This window comes from Chinchilla lanigera, unplaced genomic scaffold (genome assembly GCF_000276665.1).
Source record: "Chinchilla lanigera isolate Chin_1 unplaced genomic scaffold, ChiLan1.0 scaffold00051, whole genome shotgun sequence".
NCBI classification, from domain to species: Eukaryota; Metazoa; Chordata; class Mammalia; order Rodentia; family Chinchillidae; genus Chinchilla; species Chinchilla lanigera.
Window position 1 is genome coordinate 16,892,952 of NW_004955452.1, and position 20,123 is coordinate 16,913,074.

Genomic DNA, 20,123 nt, shown 5'->3' on the forward strand with positions numbered 1-20,123 from the left:
AAGTGTTTCACGTGCAATTTGGTTTTTATTCATGAACTCTCTGCCTACCCCTATGTCTTCGAGGTTTTTACCTACTTTCTCTTCCAATAGATTTAGAGAACACTACATAATTCTTTTTAAGATATAACTTTGTTTATCGTGATCTGTTTATATGTAATTGTTAGAAAATTAGGTATTCACTGATTCTGAATGTGTTTTTGAAATTTGCAGGGGTTTTTTTGCTTCGTTTTGTTTTGGTTTTTGTCTTTTTGAGACAGGGTCTTGTGCAGTTCAGGCCAGCCTTGAGCTCACTTTGTAGCCCAGGCTGGCCTCAAACTCACCATAATCCTCCTTCCTCCCAAGTGTTGGGATTACAGGTGTGTGCTACCACACCTAGTGAAATTTAAAGTTCTTTTTTTTTTTTTTTTTTTATTTGCCTGCTTTTTGTGGTGCTCACGATTGATGCCAGGGCTTGCTAGGAAGTGCTCTACCACTGAGCTACATCCTGAACCTAGGATTTTAAATTAGACGCTAATGTAGTGCTAATTTGAAGTGCTGGGATAATGCTAATTGAAATCAGAATAGCTTTCGGAAGTGATGCTAAAATGATGCTTCTCAGTTAATAATTATGGACTTTTACTCTCTGAGGGAATTAATAAAATCACTTATCTATTTATTTGGATTGACTTGGACAAAATAACATTTAATTTAACCCTATCTTATGTTTAGTAAAAATTACTTCTTGCTGTTTGTCTAGTAAGTAACTACCCACTTTAAAAGCCTACTTAAAGGAGAATGCTGCAACTAAAAGTTTTCTTTTTGGCTCCACAGAATGTGTTTAACCGGCAACTCTGTTTAGAACATGATGAGAAGCTGGTGTCCTATCTGTCTCTGTTACGGGACATTGAAATGAGGACCAAACAGATTCAACCTTTGGAACTTAACCTGGCAGAATTAAAGGACCTGGTGTGTCAGGCGAAGGTAAGTTGCCAGAGACTTCCACCAGGCCCGCTGGCTTCAAATTAGCTGCCCCGATCTTTCTTAAAGTTTCCAAGGCTTAAAAGAACCTGCCTAATTCTCCATTCCAGGGTAAAGAGTCTCAGACTCTTATTAGATATTGTGGGGCTAGCTTTGATCAGACTAGACAAGATGTGTGATGGACAAACTTGAATAAACTTTGGTAAGACATTTGTTATCTATCTTGGATTGATGATGTAAGGCCAACTGGTGAGCAGTTTCCCAGCTGCGGGATCTACCACCATCACCCTCAGTGAAAACTGCAGTCTGCATGTAGTTGTCGGCAGCTTTTTAGGGAATTACTTTCAGATGTAAGCATATAACTTTCTAATACAAAAGACTAAAAACAAAGAAAAAGTGACTGACAAAATAGAAACTCTTCAGGAAGAAAACTTTTTTCAGAAACACCAATAGAAAACAAAAATCTGAGAACAGTCTCTTCTCCGTCTGTTGGTATGAGATAAACTGTCTACCTATTCCCAAGCACACTTTATTTGTCCTTTGAGTTGTAGCTTTCTTCTTTTTTTTTTTGGTCTTTTTGAGACAGGGTTTTACTATACAGTTCAGGATGGCGTTGAACTCACTTTAGCCCATGCTGGCCTGGAACTCACAGTGATCCTTCTGCCTCAGCCTCCTGGGTGATGGGATTACAGGCATGTGCCATCACATCTGGCCTGAATTGTATGAATTTTATTTGTTGTGGTTTTGGTTTTTTGAGACAGGGTGTCCCTATGTAATTCAGGCTGGCCTTGAACTCTGTGTAGCGCGGGCTGGCCTCTAACTCACACCAGTCCTGCTGCCTTAGCTTCTGGAGTGCAGGGATTATAGGCGTCCACCACCATTCCTGGCTTGAGTTACAGTTTTATTTTCCATCTGGGGAAACCAGTATCTGTGCTTTTTTTTTTTTTTTTTTGGAAAAATCTCACTTTACATTTCAGAAATGAAATTAGTTTAGTTTTTTAAATTTTAGTTTTTCTAAGACTACCAGGAAACACTAGCCTCACAGAAACCAACAAGGAGACTCAGGGAAGAGGGGACTGAACAGAATTAACTACCGCACAGGGACTAAACTGAGGACTGAAGAGAGAAGTGAGTGCCTGAATGTCGTTGGCGATCTTACTAGAGTTTCAGTGGAGTGAGATATTAACTAGCTCAGATTGGAAGGTGGAGATAGTTACTATCGAGTATTCTTTCCAGAAGCTTTGTAGTGCCATCATGAAAGAGGTAGGACACTAGCCAGAAGAGATAACCCAGCAGAGGAATGTTCTGAATGGGTTTTTTAGCTGTGAAAAGAGAACCACATTTTCAGTGGGAGGAGAACTTGAATTTAGAGGAGAGAGGAGGTGAAAACTGAGAGTCAGGCTCCTGAGAATGTAGAAAGGCAGCCTTAAGAGGGAGGAGGAGCTGCTGTTTCGTTGAAGTTAAAGGCTCAGAGCCATCACAGGGTCAGAGTTACAATTGTGACAGACATAGAGGTTTACCAGTCTTCTCAGTGTACAGAGTATGGTCTTGGGCATTGACTCATTGGGAAATGAGGTTATATTCATAAAAACTACCAAGCTATTTCATACTCATTTCTAGCTTCTCTGTTGAGGACCAGAATATTATAAATCAGCTGATCGGGAAGGCTCTTTGTTGGGATATCTTTGGATATGTTCTTTGGTTCTGTTCCCTTGTGGTGTGGAGCAGAAGAATTGTTATTTTGATCAACTTATTTTGCAGTACACTAATTATGCATCGCAGCTCGTGGGGAAAAGAATAATACCACTGTCAGAGAGGCAGCAAGTTATACTGGAGGATACACACTACACAAAGTCTGAAGACCTGAATCCAAGTCCTGGCTCCAGCTAGGTGGCCTCAGGCAAAAAAAAAAAAAAAAGTATTGTTAAGTGCTGAGGCATCTCTTTTATAAACCCAGAATAATAATGTCCGTCATGCTGACCTCATGAATTAGTGATTGTAAGAACTGGTAAACTGGTGAATGTACATAAAAACATTTTCTGAGCCCTAAATTTCTGTGCAGACACGAGGCAAGAGAGGTGTGTTCACAGCTGATTCTCAGATGGCAAGATTGCTGGTTTTAATTTTGAAGTTAACTCCAGTCTATCCCTCAGGTATTAGACAGGGAGCTACAGGACCTGTCCACTTTGGTGAGTCAGGAATTGGAATGTGTGAACCAGATTATTGTCAGCCAGCCTCAAGAAGTCCCTGCTCAGCTGTTGAAAGCTCTAGAGAAAGATGCCAAGAATCTTCAGAAGTCTCTCAGCTCTGTGAGCAACGCTTGGAGCACCAGACTGCTCCATCTCCAGAATGCTGTGGAAGTAGAAAAGGTAGTATCTTGTTTTTATTCATAAAAGCTCTTAAAGCCTGGCAGTCTGGGAGAGTTTTCTAACCTGACTTGCTATTTATTTCTTAGACCACAGTGTTAAATCAGCACATGCAGCTGGAAGGCAAACTTCAAGATCTGAGAGCCTGGGTTGGCAGTACCAGTGTTATTCTGAACAACAAACAGTGTGACAGTGAAATAGATGTCGACAGCCTGAGTCATGCTCTCCAGCAGTATAAAGTAAGCTCTCCACCCATTCCCAAGCATGCTTTATTTGTCCTTTAAGTTGTACAGGTTTTATTTTTGTTTTTCATTTCAGTAAAGAGGAGGAGGGGTATCTCTAATTCCTCTTGACTTTGTGAAGAGTTTGAGTGGGACCTGTCTTTATAGCACAAGTTTGATAAGCCAGTGCTTTCCTTTTCAGTAGAGGACAAACTTGTCTTTTCCCTTTCAGTAAAGTCAGCTGTATATAGTTGTTTAAGTAGTCATCTTCCTGGAGCTTATGATTAATAATAATGATTATTTTCCCATTCAGCTTCTCTCTGAGAAACAGTCTACAGAATGGCCTGTTGTTATCAACTGCATCTTCTCTTCATAATCTTTATAATTGATTATCTAGGATCTATTTCTCTTTGCCGAAAATCCAATCTTATACATATATGTGCATGCACATGTGCACACACGCACCAGTTTCAGGAGAGTTTTTGTTCAGCGACCTACAGCATAAATTGCCAAACTTTTGTTTAAAAGAGCCACATAATACATATTTTGGGCTTTGCAGGCCAGATTTAGCTAGGGAACCATAGTTTCCTGACCCTCTGATCTGGAGAGATGTTTTTCTTTTTTCTTAAGTTCCAAATTAATTGATTCTTCTTATTAGTCAATGAGAGAATAGTTCTGCAGTAAATCCAGGGAGTTTTTCTTTAACATTGTTACTTTTGTTATTGTTACACTTAATGTTACATCAGATAATATTCATTGGTTTATCCACCTTATGCTATAAAGACAGGTCCCACTCAAACTCTTTAGAAAGTCAGGATGAACTAGAGGTGTCCCCTCCTCCTCTTCTTTCCCCAGTGTTAAGAAAAGCAGACATAAAGGTATGTCACTGCTCGACCTTGTATGTGACCTCCTTCTCCATCTTTATGTTGTAAGAGTTGACCTACATCCTTCTTTCAGATTCTTTACCCAGAGATATTGCTGGGGGAGAGAGGAGCAGATTTTCTTCAAAATACTATAAAAAAGCAAGTGGGAAAATAATTCCTCTGATATAATGTGACATTTAAACACAGAGCATCTCATGCACTGAGGCCCTCCGCCAGTTGTAACTTCTGTGCATTTTCTTCTAGGAAGAGAATGGCAGTCTAATGCTTGTTTTCTTAGTAGTAATTTAAGACCTTTGTGCTCATAGATGTCCTGTTTTCTTTTTTGTTTTTTCTGCGGGGAGGGGGGTTTGTTTTGTTTTTGGTACCAGGAACCAAACTCATGACCTCAGGCTTATGCCTCTGAGCTATATCCCTGACCCGATATCCTGTTTTTATTGCACAATAATAATAACTGTATTACAGAATATTTTATTTTATAATATAGTTGATGACCACTAAGTGTTTATGAGGAAATTACATGATTTTAATTGTCTAAAAACAGATGACTTCATTGTTTGGACAGTTTCTGCTACTTTAAGGGAACAATAACTATCTTATAAGAAAATCTGACTATAATCTATAATCCTTGATAGTTTAAAAATGTATAATAGCATTTGTTTACTCTAAAAATCAAATGTTATATATTTTCTCAGTGCTAGCCTGCCAGTAATTCACTGCTGTATAAATACAAGTAGATATTTGGACCTAGGAAAGTACAATGAGATGAGATATATCTTAGACAAACAATTCATGCTGTGTTTTCCAAAACTTTTCAAAAAGATTAGCAGTAGTACAGTTGTTACCGTAAGTAATTGAAAACTTACTGCATTTCAAAATCAAGGTCTAGTAAATGAAACTTAATTGCACTTATTGTGTGTGCTGCTGAAGTGAACACTCTTAATTGTATTTGTGAGGAATTTGAAAGAACCAAAAGTGAAGAGAGACTTCCAATGCTAGTTTACCCTAGGATCATCAGTGCCAATTATAAAGATAGAGGAAGTTATCATCTCATTTTCTTGATTCTTGATTAGAATCGACAGCTTTTTCTTGGAAGGGGAAATAGAAGTTTTCTTTCGTTTTCTTTTTTTCCTTTCCCTACTGACCTTAGGATTTGAAGCAGCCCTTGGCCGAAAGGAAATCTCAGCTGGATGCTCTTGCTTTTGATATTCAGTTCTTTATCGCTGAGCATGCACAGGACTTGTCCCCTCAGCAGAATCGACAGATGCTGAAGCTTCTGAATGAATTGCAGAGGTCCTTCCAGGACCTTGTGGACTGTATTGCAGCTCAGATGGATGCCTTGCAGGGTCGCCTTCAACAAATGCAGCAGGAAGCCCAGGTTAAGGTCAGACTGAACCAGCAGCTGGGCTCTTTTGTTCTGGGATGTTTTCTGTTTTGGGATTTTCTGGTCAGCTTCCATGTACAGTATGATTTCCTGCAGCCCTGGCATTACCAGTTTTGAAATTTCGTGTCATTTAGGCCAGTATGGTTCTGGCCCTGGAGGAAGCTTTTCTGGCTGTTTCTCTTGCCATGTTTTTGGTTTTGTGTTTATGTGAGAGAATATATGTGTGTTCGTGTGTGATTGTATATGCAAGTGTTTTCATTTTCATGAGGCTGTACCCTCACTGTGTCTTTGAAGGAAAATCATAATAGCAAGCCCCTTCTTCCCATTACTTTCCTTTTTCTCTCTTAAGGGCTGTAAAGAACATCAGGATACTCTGAACTCATGCCAAGAATAGTTCTGAAAATCAGTTTTGGTCTAGAGCTGTTCAAATGCTTTACAATAAGATTTCTTGATAATCTTCAAACAGCTGACAAGGACATTTTTTATTAGAATTATAGTAATTTATTAACAGTTTTTAAATTTTTTTTAGCAACTTTCTTCATATTATAGTTCTGGTACTTAGTCAGTCATGGAAAACAGTGTATGGAATCAGGGATGATACAATTTTTTTAAAAACTCTAATAACCTTCCTACCATCTTCCATCACAACAAACTCAAACTCAACATAGATGCATTAATAATAACATCATAATCTTAGAATACCTTGAGTGATGTTTCTGTTTCTTCTGCTTTTTGAACAGTAAGTTGGCATATGGCAAAATGTTAGAATTGTCATTGTCACCAGCAAATCTGTCTCAGGGACTCCTTTATTAAATATTGTGCAAAATATAATTTGCACTTTTGAGTTAGTCTTAAAGGAAATTAGGTTAGTCAGTACCACATGTCCCCTACTACTGGTCAGATGTTTGAACTGTATTGACATTGAGAAAATCCTAATGAATTACTTTGTTACCTTCCAAATTGGAACATGCACAATGCCTTAATGCAGTAATTTATATAGAATGGTGTAGCCTGTGGATACTTAATGAAGTAGACTGGTCTCAGTTACCTAAAGACCCAGCCCAGATCCAAAGTAGGCCTCTGAACTGCAGCTAGTGATAAAACTGCGTGTGAATATTCTCCCTGAGCACAAAATTAATTCCACAATGTTTATTAACCTTGTTATTGTCAGAAATGCTCTGCTTCTCTCTATATTTGCCCTGAACGCATGTGTATGTTTGTGTGTTAACTTGTTTGCTTTGCTTTTTTCAGATTCAGTCTGCACCCATCCTAACCCATGAAGATCCTGTTTTACAGCTGAAGAGCTCTTAGGAGTTCTCTTCCAGAGCCCTTCTATTTGTTCTAAAGAGGGGGAGAGAGGGCCAAATTGGGCACCTGTTTGTAAGTGCAGGTGACTAAAACACCATCAGAAGGCAGAAACTGGTGGAAAATGGTTTTAGAAGGATGTCAGGAGAACACATCATGCTCAATTGCTCAAATAGGTGCTTCAGTGTCATGCAACTAAAATGAGTCTGGGGAAAGGCTTAGGCACAGAAACATATTCGATCTCTCTCCTAGGGCCTGCCTTTTTCCTTGAAGTAAGGTGTAAGTGTAGCCACTTCAAGGACTGAGCCAGGAGCTTTTCTTGGGCAGTTTCCTTCTTAAAATAGCCAAAGTCAAACTTCTTATGCCTGGCACATAAGCATCCTATGTTTTGGGTCCTTGCAACTTGGAGGCATTTCACTTATAATGTCAACTTAATTATTAAGCTCTATTAGCTTATGAATTATTCAGGTCTTTGATTTATTTTTCTATTCCCATTCTTCTAATTTTCCATGTTTTGACCTTAATATACAGCAGATCACCTGGTTCTAGAGAAGGAATTAATGAGAACCACTGATTTATTGTCATTACCACAATCATGGTTTTCAGTATTTTCCATTTCCAAAGGTAATAATAGCAGTCTGGCAGAGGAGCTCCTAGACCCAAACTTCACAAGCATTCTTTTCTGAAACTGCCCATTTGTCATCCCATCCATAGGCCAGATCAATAGACTGTCGAAGAAGGGGAGCTTCCTGAATGTGGTTTCTGTGCCTTTTCCTGTACTAGGCTTCCACCAACTTTTCTACCCTTAAGATATAATCTTGTTCTACATTTCAGGGAGTTATATGTATATGTAAATTGAGAGTTTTTAATTGTCTCTTGACTCCTTTACATTTTAAATAGACTCTGCAGAAACAACAAAATACCTGTCATCAGAAACTAGAGGATCTATGCAGCTGGGTAGGACAGGCGGAAAGAGCACTGGTGAGCCACCAGGGCAGAGCCTCCCAGCAGGAACTTTCTGCTTTGCAGAAGAACCAAAGTGACTTGAAGGTTAGTGTGAGTTACTCATTTTTTTCATTCCTTTAACTAATATGTATAAAGGCTGCACTGTGCCAGCATCGGGGTAAACAGACATCATTCATGCCTTCATGAAGCTCACAGTTTGGTGAGGGAGACAGATAGTTACAGAAGTTATTCACAAAAATGAACATCTAATGAATGTGGTATCTTGAAATTTAATGAAAACACATACCAGAGACACCCAGTCTAGTCTAGTATTTGAGATAAGGTTACCTTGAAGAAGTGTTAAACTGAGAAGTGGAAGCCATGGAAGGGTGAGTGCATCAAGGACTGGGAAGAAGAACAGAGACCAACCAGAGGCTTGTCATTGGTTTTGAAGTGGGAATGGGATTGGGCCCAACATATTAAGAACTGAAAGAAGCAGAGCATGTGCTGCATGCCTGTAATCCCAGCCTCAGGAGGGTCACAAGTTTGAGCCCAGCCCAAGTAATTTAATGACTTAGTGAGACCCTGTTTCAAAGTAAAATATAAAAGAGCTGGGGATGTAGCTCAGTGCAAAGGCCCTGGTCACAGTCCCCAGTAGCGGCCCTTTCTCCCCTGCCCCTCAACCAAAAAAAGGAAAGAAAGCTTTTCAGTTGGGCTGCAAAGAATTAAGAAGCTTAGTGAAGTGGGGAAAAATAGGTGGGACCCATATCACATTGGGCTTTGTAGACCATAACAGGGCGGATTGGGAGCCCAGAGAGTGCAGCAGTTTTCCCTTAGCCTGCAGGGGTGTGCTCTAGTACATCCAGTGCATGCCTGAAGCCACAGATAGTAATGAACCTGCATAATACTTTGCCTGTACATATCTAACTGCAGTAAACTTTAATTTATAAATGAGACACAGTAAGATATTAAAACAAAAATTAACATAAAGTAGAACAATTGTAGCAATATACTGTAATAAAGAACATTACTGTGGCACTTTGGGGCCATTACTGTGTAAAATAAGGGTTCCTAGAACACAAGCACTGTTATCAACAGGTTGTCTGATAATCAAGGCAGCTACCAAGTGACTAACTGGTGGATAGCATATATAGTATGGATGCCCTGGATAAAAGGATGATTTGTATCCTGGTCTGCACAGAGCGGAATGGAATGAGAATCACCACACTACTCAGAATGGCACACTATTTAAAACTTACGAATTATTTCTGGAATCTTCTGTTCAATATTTTGGACCATGGTTGACCATAATTAACTGAAACCTTGGAGAATGAAGCTGCAGAGAAGGGAGATTACCATATAAAACAACGAGCAGGCTTTGGCTTTGCTAGAATCATGCCGTCATCTCTTTATGGAAGGAATGATCTCACTGGGCGTGGTGATGCACACCTGTAATCTCAGCACTTGGGAGGCTGAGGCAGGAAGATTGCCATGGTTCGGAGGCCAGCAGCCTGGGGGATATAGTCAGTTCAAGGCCAGCTTGAACTACATAGCAAGACCCTGTCTCAAAAAAGCAAAAGCAAACATTGAACAAAAATACAAAATAACCAGGTGTGTGGCATACACCTGTAATCCCAGCACTAGGGAGGCAGAGGCAGGAGGGTCGCTGTGAGTTCAAGGCTAGCTTGAACCATGTAGAGAGACTGTCTCAAAATTAATAAATAAATTATCACTTTGTGAAGAACTCACTGCAAAATGGAAAGCTCTGCTATTCAACATTTATGGGCAACTTGCTTTTTGTCTGCACTAAATATTTGTCTAGAAAATTAATTATTTTAAAATGTCTTTCATTAGTTTAGGTGTAAACCTTAAATAAATTTTAGTTGGAAACTATGTATAGATATGTCCATCTAGCCATTTCATCCTTACACTAAAATTGAAGACCATGCCATCCCTCTTTTCATGTGTTAAGGATTTGCAAGATGATATTCAGAATCATGCCACTGCATTTACCACTGTTGTCAAAGACACTGAAGTGTTCCTGGAAGAGAACCAGACCAAACTGAACCCTCAGGAGTTGACAGCTCTTCAGGAAAAGCTTCACCAGGCTAAGGAGCAATATGAAGCTCTCCAGGAACAGACCCGGGTGGCCCAGAAGGAGTTGGAGGAAGCAGTTAGCTCAGCCTTGCAGCAGGAGACTGAAAAGGTGACCACACTGCTCTAACGCTTGATGTTTTGCCAAAATAAAACTTTTGTACCTGTATAAAAGGTGAGGGGAAACTGCCTTATAGGGAGCATAAAGTCACAAAGGAAGGCTGCTTAAGAAGCAGATCTGTCAGTCTGTCTTTTTACAAGAAACACTCCAAAGATTCACGTTAGGAATACTAGCAAGAAGTACGTATTACCAAAAAAAGGGCGACCAAACAGAATAATCTTGCTATGTGTATATGCAGTACTCTGGCTAATTGAAAGAACTTAGGTAAGATATTACCCTAAGAGAGGAAAAAATCAAATATTATATTTGTAACACAGGTCTAGATTGGTGATCTAAGATACTAGGGAAAATATCTGCGATGTCTTAGTTTACCTCAAGTTATCTCCAGTTGTGTCTACAGCTACGGTGTGACTTGTGGCACCAAGAGAAACCAAAGGGAGAGTAAAGTCTTGAGCAGTCCTCGGTCCCTGTGGCGGCTGTGGCAGATTACATTGAATCCTTCGTTCAGCCTTCGGCTGCGGCACTGAGGGAGACAGAGAGCATGGGAAAGGAAAATAAGCTCCCTGTAAAGGAATTTTGAAATCCATGAATGTGTAACTTGGCATGTCCCATTTAATTAACTAAAATACTTGAAGATCTAGTAAATAGAAATTCAGGAGGCAAGTTTCAGAACTGAGAGTTCCATTTGACTAAGATAAGGATGAAAGAAGTCTGCTTTTCTTATAGGGAATAACAACCAGATAACTGAATGTGACTATGCTATTTCTTATTCTGCCAAACAAATATATTACTTTCACATACCATGAAAGGATTCTGTGAAATCTTAGTGGGTTAGTAAGACTAAGTGATGGCTTAATAAAGTCTTTAAATCCTGGGATTTAGTATTCCTTTTTATTCTTGAAGCAGTGGGATATAGATGAAAGCTAGACATTATTTTAAATAACTATGTTCAATGGATTTTAGAAGGTATTAGTTTTTGTATGTGTACAGACTGTTTATATACCCAGAATTAGAGCAGCTCTTTCTTCAGCAAGAATCTCACCACCTTTACTTAACAGGTGGTTTAATAGTTGACTGATGTCTTCTCACTAGACTAATTCTATGGCTTTCAGAGTAAAGCAGCAAAGGAACTGGCAGAGAACCAGAGTAAGATTGATGCTCTCTTGAATTGGGTGACTTCCATGGGCTCATCGGGTGGACAGCTACAGACCACCTTTCCAGGAACGAAGCAGCTTTCTGGAGCTAGCCCCGCACAAGGATCTTTGGATACCACTGACGGCCACATGGGGGTGAACCATGCCCCAGAGAATCTGGACAGGCAGTGTGAGAAGATGAAGGTGAGGTATCGGCTTGTCCTCCACATGCTAGGGGAGTCTCCTCCACCCTGGGCACATCACCACAAGCTCCTTTCCCCTAAGTCCAGTGAGCGCTACTCTGTTTTGTCTTTTTTGATGTTCCAGTGGCTTGGAGACTATTGCCTGTTGCTCTTGAAATACTTTCTACCTTGGTTCTGCCACTCTGCTTGATCACCCTTCTTTCCCTCTGGCTGGTTTTTGAGGTACTACTGTTAAGCCTCTGTCCTTTTTCTCTTTCGGAATTACTTTCTGTGGGTAGTCTCACTGGCTCAGAACACTTTAGTTACCAGGTGCGCTCGTTAATTTCATATATAGATTTCTCTTCAGCTCTGATACCAGTCCTGAGTTTTAAAATAGTTTATAAATTCATCCTTCTCTTTGTAATCTGGAACTACAAGCACCTTAACCAGAAAATGAAATTTCTATTTCCTGCTATACCTCCCTTCCTAAAGAAATGTTTTCTCGTATCTTCTCACCTAATTGCCTGAAGTAGATGTCACCCTAAATTCCTCTTTCCTTCACTATTTGTATTGAGTCTTTTCATCAAATCCTATGCTTCCTGTATCTCTTCCAGAGTTATCCAGACTGCATCATCTCTATTGAAGTACTGTAGTTTAGCCATTATCAGTTTTCACATTATTATTTTAGTAACTTCTATTTTTCTTGCCACTTGATTCTATTCCCTGTGCCACTAAATGATCTTTCTAAAAATGCTATATTCCTACTCAACCCTTTTAATGGTACTCTGTTATCCTCAAATGAAAACTAAACTTTTTAAATGTGGTTTACAGCCCCTCTGGTTAAAACATGGTTTACTACCTTTCTCATATGGCCTCATCTCTCCCCTTGCTTCACACTTGAGTCTCTAGCCACTGATACCTTTCAGGTGATCAACTGTGTTGTGTTATCATTCTCCTTAACGTTTGCATGCTCTTGGGATCTTCTTAGTCTCTCTGGTGTAGAGAGTAAGGAAAGCCGGGCATGGTGGCATATGCCTGTAATCCACTCAGGAGGGTAAGGTAGGGGGATTATCTGCAAGTTCAAGACCACCCTGGGCTGCATAGTGAATTTGAGGCTAGCCTGAGCTACATAGACAGACCCTGTCACGAAAAACCAAGAAGAAAAAAAGGAAGAAAGGGGTCCTGTTTTAGCTAATATTTATTTGTTCTCACTTCTTTTATTTGTTCTTCAGAACTTAACTTACTTTCTCTAGGAAGCACTCCTTACTCCTCCCTGAAGTTAGTCCTCCACATGCTAGGGGACTAACAGGTAGAGATAAAAGGAGAGAAAGAAATGGTTTCTACTTTCAATTCTAGTGTTCAGAAGGCAATGTAAAAACAAAAAGTAAACAAGCAAACAAAAAATACCAGGATGAAAACACTACAGTGTAACTAACTTTGACACCTTTGTAATTTGGCTTACTGGGAATATTGCTGAGAAACTTGTGTGGTTCACTTCTGTATTTTGTATTAATAGGATTTCTGCCTCTTGCTTACCGTGTATGTACTTGGAAGATCTACTGTAGTGCTTCCCAAAGCCCTGGTGCTCTTACAGTAACACAGAACAGAGATGGTTCTGGTATATCGTAGAACCTCTTGCTGGCTACAGTCAGCCTAGCCAGGTAGCATCTGCATCTCAGGAAGGAAACCACCTTACTCATGGGTGATGTGTTGGAACCTGAGACATGTGGGCGGTGTACAGACAAAGCTGTGGTACTTCCCTTTACTATTTCAAGGAGGGTATCTCTAGCTTTGCTGAGATGATGTGAGACACTGAGACTGTCAGGTTGCTAACTAAATAGTATTCTGAAGAAAACTAGGCTATAGTTCTGCTTTAGATAGTTGCGTATAAATATACATAGTCACGAGCACTGATTGAACTCCCACTGTTTTTTGTTAGGCTCTGGAAGAACATGTTTCAAAACAAAACCCCACATTTATACACTAGAATAGAAAAAAGGGTACATAGACATAGCACATTCAGATAAAAAAGTACAAAACTAGGTGTGTAGCAGTGGCAGAACTACTTGCCTATCATACGTGAGGATGTAGGTTTATTCCCCAGTACTATCCAAAAAAAGTCTATAAAAGCCACTACAATAATAAAAATAAAAAATAAAAATGCAAATTACCTATGAGGTCCAGAAATGTATTCTATTTAATGAATTAATTTTCAAGTCCTTTCCTAGTAGAAGGTCCTCATGGACATATGAGTGATGTATTTCACAGCTAAGTATTTGTGTTTTTATATTGTCATGCTATGGCTTACCTAGATACTCATCCCTGCCATTACTGTAGATAGGTACTAGTTGGCCATTAAGAGAGTCAAGTTCTAGTCACATTTCTGACCCTTAGCCATCTGTAATACTTTAGTCAAGATATATAATGTCTTTTGGTATTCACGTATCTTACTTCACCTACGTTGTCCTGTTGAAGTAGAGACAGAAACCTTTCCACCTGTAGCTGTAGACATTACCAAGTTATTCAAGTTTCCTTACTGATTTTCCTTTGTTCTGGTTGGGGGTTTACTCACCAGGCCCATCACCAAGAGTTACTGTCCCAGCAGCAAAATTTCGTTCTGGCCACCCAATCAGCTCAGGCTTTTCTGGAGCAGCATGGCCACAACCTCACACCTGAGGAACAACAGAAGCTGCAAGAGAAGCTAGGAGATCTTAAGGAGCAATATGCAACTTCTTTGGCACGGTCTGAGGCAGAGCTAAAGCAGGTGCAGACGCTGCGGGATGAGCTGCAGAAATTCCTGCAGGACCACAGAGAATTTGAATGCTGGCTGGAGCGGTCTGAGAAAGAGCTGGAGAACATGCATAAGAGAGGCATTGGCCCTGAAGCACTGCCTTCCTTGCTAAAGCAGCAGGGAAGCTTCTCAGAGGATGTCATTTCCCACAAAGGAGACTTAAGATTTGTGACTATCTCAGGGCAAAAAGTCTTGGATGCAGAAAACAGCTCTGAGGAAAACAAAGAACCATCAACAACTAGCAGTTTAGTGAAGGAGAGGCTGAAGGATACAACAGAAAGATATACTGCTCTCCACTCGAAGGTAAGGCAGTGGGTGTGGTGGTTCATGCCTATAGTCCCAGCACTCTAGGAGACTAAGCCAGGGGGATCTCAACTTTAACGGTCTGAGGGTGGGAATGTAGCTCAGTGCAATTCCCAGTATCAAGAAAAAAAAATATAGTAAGGATAGATCCTGTCAGCCTGTAGGGTAACAATAATGGGCCTCAATATAAGTACCCTGGAACACAGAGGGCAAACTGTATATAGACCACAGGCAGAAAGTTTTTATGAACTATACAAAAACATGCATAATGTGTAGGCCAGTGGGCTAACACTTGATTCTAGCAGTGCGGGGAGTATGTCTCACACCAGTGGTGAAGGTGGATGTACTTTCTGTCTGGTATCTTGACCAGCACTGTGGGCTCCCAAGACACATAATGTGAGAAAACTTTAACTGCAGTCTTCCTTCCTGGACAGAGCATGGAGAGTGAATCCTTATCTTCTTCCCTATCCAGAGAATTCCCTCTCCCTCCTAAAACTTAGAATCTAGTCAATTCTTACCTGTCATGCTTTCTGCCAATATCTCTAATCCCCAAAGAGGAACTCTTTTTGTACCTTTGTCCCTGACTTTGCCTGCAACCTGATGTAAATTTCTGTGATGGCTTGTCATACAACTCATTAAGTCTTCCAGGGTATAAAAGAAGGGTAAACAATGAGGAATAGTGAGGACCCCTCCTTTGGTTAGGAGCTGAGGATACCTATCTATCCAGTGTTCCTGACACTAATTTGTGACAAATAGCAACCAAGCCCCTTTCTTGAGGAGGGGGTGTCATTTTGCAGTACTGGAGACTAAACCCAGGGCCTTATATATGCAAGTGCTCTACCACTGAGATACATCCCTAGTCCTAGGCCTCTTTCTTTGGGCTCTGCTCAGGAAGCTGCTGCCTTTGGCCTAACGTTTTAGGTCTGCTTTTTTTCTTTCGTTGACACAGTGTACACAATTGGGCTCTCACTTGAACTTGCTGCTAGGCCAGTATCAGCAATTCCAGAGCAGCACTGACAGTCTGCAGTCCTGGATGCAGGCTTGTGAGGCTAATGTGAAGAAGCTTCTCTCAGAAACTGTTGCTTCTGACCCTGGAGTCCTGCAACAGCAACTTGCAGTGACAAAGGTAAGCCTGAACACAGACCGTGATCACAGCATCAAGGCCTTAGATCACATGGCTTAGAGTATTCCAAAGAAAAACCAGTACTTGTATAGATTAAAGGTGGTAGATGGGATGTCTTGGAGAAGATCTGGCCCCTAAACACTTTATTCTAATATCTATGGCTGATAATAAAGAGAATTATTTATAAAACTGCTTAGTAGTTCTAGCTTCCTAGAATTAGCTTTAATTGCTCAATTAGATGTTCTTTTGTATTTTTTCATGGATAAGCAGAAGTTGCAAGAGGAACTGGCTGAGCACCAAGTTCCTGTAGAAAAGCTCCAAAAAGTAGCTGATGACTTCATGGAAATTGAAGGGGAGCCAGCCCTGGACACTAAGCATGTTCAAGAAACTAAAGGTATGAAGTAGGGGCAGCAATGTTGTTTCCTTAATTTCTAGAAATGGCCTCTGTTCTTCAAGACTGCACAGTGATGGCGAGTATTTTAGAGCTTTCAATACCAACAAACAGCCCACTGAAGCATATGTGCCATATTTTCACCACCACTGACATAGCACATTATATCATGCATGTATCTGGGTGCTTAGTTAGAAGCTGATGTTATAGCCATGAATAGCCATAGACTTTGATCAAGTAGCTAATCTTCCAGTTAATTTTCTTTTTAAGCTGTTGAAAGGCATTCATAGTCTGGCTTCAGCCATTTTTCCCAGGCATCTACCTTCTAGCCGCGCCCTGCTTCTTTTATTTCCCAAGTAAACCAGTTATTTCTGTATTACATTACCTTTGAAGTTTTTCCTGTTGCTTCGCTGCTAGCATGTGTTTCATGTATACCACGCATAATAAAGTTTTGTTCATGCTTCAAGATGTAGCTGAGGGTATATCATGGCAACTATAATTAATAACAGTATATTATATGCATAAAATTTGCTGTGAGAGTAGATTTTAATTGTTCTCACCACAAAAAGTGAGAAGTATCTAATGTATTTATCAAAGAAGTTGAGTTAGCCATTCCATAATGCATTTGTATATCTCAAAACATTATTATACACTTTCTGTATGTGTAACTTATCCAAAAGATAGAGAGACAAACAGAAGAGGGAAATGTACCTGAGAGGTTACTTCCTAACCATCACCCTCATCCCTCAAAAGAAAAAAAAAAGTAGTGATTATCCTTCTGAGTTTCTTTAGGACATACTTCTCTTACCAATAAAGCACTTACAATTTTATTTTTATGCCTATTTAGGATTTGCCATCCTCTGGCCATGCTTTAGAACCTTAAGTTTGTAGAGAACAGAGACTAGAGTGCTAATTATCTTTTTCTTCTTTTAATTTTGCTTAAAGATCTTTCATCCCAAGTCTTAATTATCTTTAGTCTTTCACATCTAGCACAATTTCTTATACTTATGCTAAATGACTAATGCTTGTTAAATTTGGCTGTAATACTAATGTATCTCAAGCATATTCCTTCTATTTGTGTTACTGTCAGTTATTATTACAATTAACATGTACATTTTAAACATGTTATTTTGTAAAAGCAGAAACCAAAAGTAATATTTACTCCTACTCTTTCTTCTCACATCCTTCATTTTCCAGATTCCATCCTAGGCCAGTTCCAGAGCCTTTCCTGCACTCTGGCTGAGCGCTCTGCTCTGCTGCAGAAGGCGATTGCTCAGTCGCAGAGTGTCCAGGAAAGCCTGGAAAGCCTACTACAATCCATCAGAGAAGTTGAACAAAACCTGGAAGGGGAGCAGGTGACATCCCTGTCATCAGGAGTCATCCAAGAAGCCTTGGCCAATAATATGGTAAGACCTGCATCCTGAGAGCACAGAGGATGTTTGCCATGGGCTGTAAATTAACATAACTTTGGAAAAAGTAGCAGGAGGAAACTCACGCCTGTGAATGTTCTAATAAGAGTTAGAGATGAGGACTAATCCATGTAATGATATTTCTACTACTGGAGTCTAGTCTAGCTTAGTGGTAGAGTGCATTGCCCTGGAGAGGTGAATGTGGAGTTGTTAAAGATTATTAATTTGTAGCTTAGGTATCCTGGCATAAGTGAGTCAAAAGCTGACAGCTTTGTTCTTTATATCAGAAATTAAAGCAGGACATTGCTAGGCAAAAGAGCAGCTTGGAGGCCACCCATGAGATGGTGACCCAGTTCATGGAGACAGCAGACAGTACCACAGCAGCGGTGCTACAGGGCAAACTGGTGGAGGTGAACCAGCGCTTTGAACAGCTGCTACTACAGCAGCAAGAAAAGGAGAGCACCTTGAAGAAGCTCCTTCCCCAGACAGAGATGTTTGAACAGCTCTCTGACAAGCTACAGCAGTTCATGGAAAGTAAAAGTCGGATGTTGGCCTCTGGGAATCAGCCAGATCAAGATATTGCACATTTCTCCCAGCAGATCCAGGTAAGGATATACCTTACCTGGTATATCCAGTAAGGATATATCCAGGTAAGGATATCTGTTGGCAGAATAAAGGGGAGAGACCAACATTTACTGAGCATATACCGTACCAGTTAGATACAGATCATCATGGAGAACTACCACCGGCATCCTGTAAACTAGATGCTTTAAAAAAAAAAAAAAGCCTAAATTAATTTTCACTCATACTACATTTCAACCCAAATCAGCTGGCATACTCATCTCACCTGTTGACAGATTTCACCCTGACAGAAGCATTCCTGTATACTGTTGCAGCGGGATGAGAGTACAGCATAGGCATTTATACTTCATCAGTCAAAGCAGGTTTCACATGCCCTCACTTAACTTTTTCAGGGAGTTAGGAAATGTAATCCTCCCATGTACCTAGAGATACAGAGATAGAAATATTTGGTGAAAAGTATTAATGGCTAACCAAAATAAATACCCAGGTGGATAGCTGCTGGGTCATAGTATATGCATATACTTAATTAGAGTAAGTAGTGACTAGTCTGAGCTCCTATTTGAGGTTATGGCAGCCCACATCCCAATCTGTAGTACTTCAGTATTCCTACATCACTGCTTTGAGGTTTTCTAGTGAGGCTTGTTTCGTTTTGAAATGATAGCTCACTGCTTTGTTTTGTTTCCTAAATTTTGAGGATTTGTTTTGAATAATTTCAAAGTTACAAAGAAGTAGAAGGACTGGTCTGATAAATATTAGTATACTTTTCACCTAGACTCAGCAGTTGTTGTTTTATTTTTATGGAAATATAAAAGAGAGATGGTACCATTATGAGCTCTTACATTCATAATATCTTTTTGAAATGGAAAGTTTCCCCAAATTTGGTCAGTGGGAACCTTTATGTCTTTTTGACATATCTTTATCGGCATACAACTATACTTACAGTCTTCTCAAATAAGATAGTTCAGAAGCCTGGTGTGGTGACACATAGCTACAATCGCAGCACATGGGAGACTGAGTTGAGGCAAGATGATCTCCATGAGTTTGAGGCCAGCCTGGGCTACACAGTGTGTTCAAGACTAGTCTGAACTGTATAGTGAGACCCTATCTCCAAAAAAACAAAACGTAAATAAAAATAGCTGAGGCTCACTTTGTAATATCCTTGTCCCATACCTGAAATCAACTTTTTCTCCAAAAAGCCCCACTTTTGTTGTGGGGAATAGTATTAGCAGACCAAAATCTGAATCCTGGCATCATATTTTTTCAAGGTCCTTTCACTAGATAATGTTAGCTAATATTTGTGCATATTTTTTTATATCATGAGATCACGCTAATAATCTAACACCAACTAAATACCACAGGGTTCCTCCATGTCTCATTTGTATCTTCTTTCCTACAGGGAGAACCCTAGTTCCAAACAACTCTAATACATTGCCCTTATCCGGTAATAAATCAAAAAGAACTTTGGACTCACACTAGTATCTCCACCAACAACATACTAAAAAGAGTTGAAGATTTTTATCTCTTTTGGTACAATTTTATTCTTAAGTATGTAAATCATTAATACAGCTCAAAAGGCATTCTCTTTTCTGTGTTTTCCATTCCATCTTCACCTACCCTGATGCTAATGAATTACAAGTTCATTTTTCTTTTCCCAAAATGAGCATATGCTTCTCATTCTTTCTTACAAAAAAAGAAGAGTATATTGTAGAATCCTTTTGCATTTTGTCCTTATACTAAATTTCCTGGAAATCATTAAATATCCATTCATAAAATAGTCATTTTTAAAAATACTTACTCTTACAGATACATAATAGTTTATTCAGTGAGACTCTTACACATGTAGAGCTTCCTGTAGTTTCCAAAATTGTGCTAGGCCTGGTGTGGTGGCACACACCTATAATCCCAGGACTCAGAAGGCTGAGGCAGGAGGATCGC

General features: G+C 39.8%; 1 protein-coding gene across 1 annotated transcript in view; it reads left to right on the forward strand.

The window, feature by feature from the left end:
• Macf1 (microtubule-actin crosslinking factor 1) overlaps nt 1-20,123 on the forward strand; it is a gene marked incomplete in the record, with an annotated part of 341,157 nt that overhangs the window by 208,168 nt on the left and 112,866 nt on the right. The window contains 12 exon segments of the mRNA XM_013519481.1: nt 811-960; nt 3,111-3,326; nt 3,413-3,562; nt 5,576-5,809; nt 8,015-8,164; nt 10,032-10,265; nt 11,387-11,611; nt 14,165-14,683; nt 15,633-15,809; nt 16,077-16,200; nt 17,395-17,603; nt 17,894-18,211. Of these exon segments, the coding sequence (XP_013374935.1) occupies nt 811-960; nt 3,111-3,326; nt 3,413-3,562; nt 5,576-5,809; nt 8,015-8,164; nt 10,032-10,265; nt 11,387-11,611; nt 14,165-14,683; nt 15,633-15,809; nt 16,077-16,200; nt 17,395-17,603; nt 17,894-18,211 (2,706 nt within the window).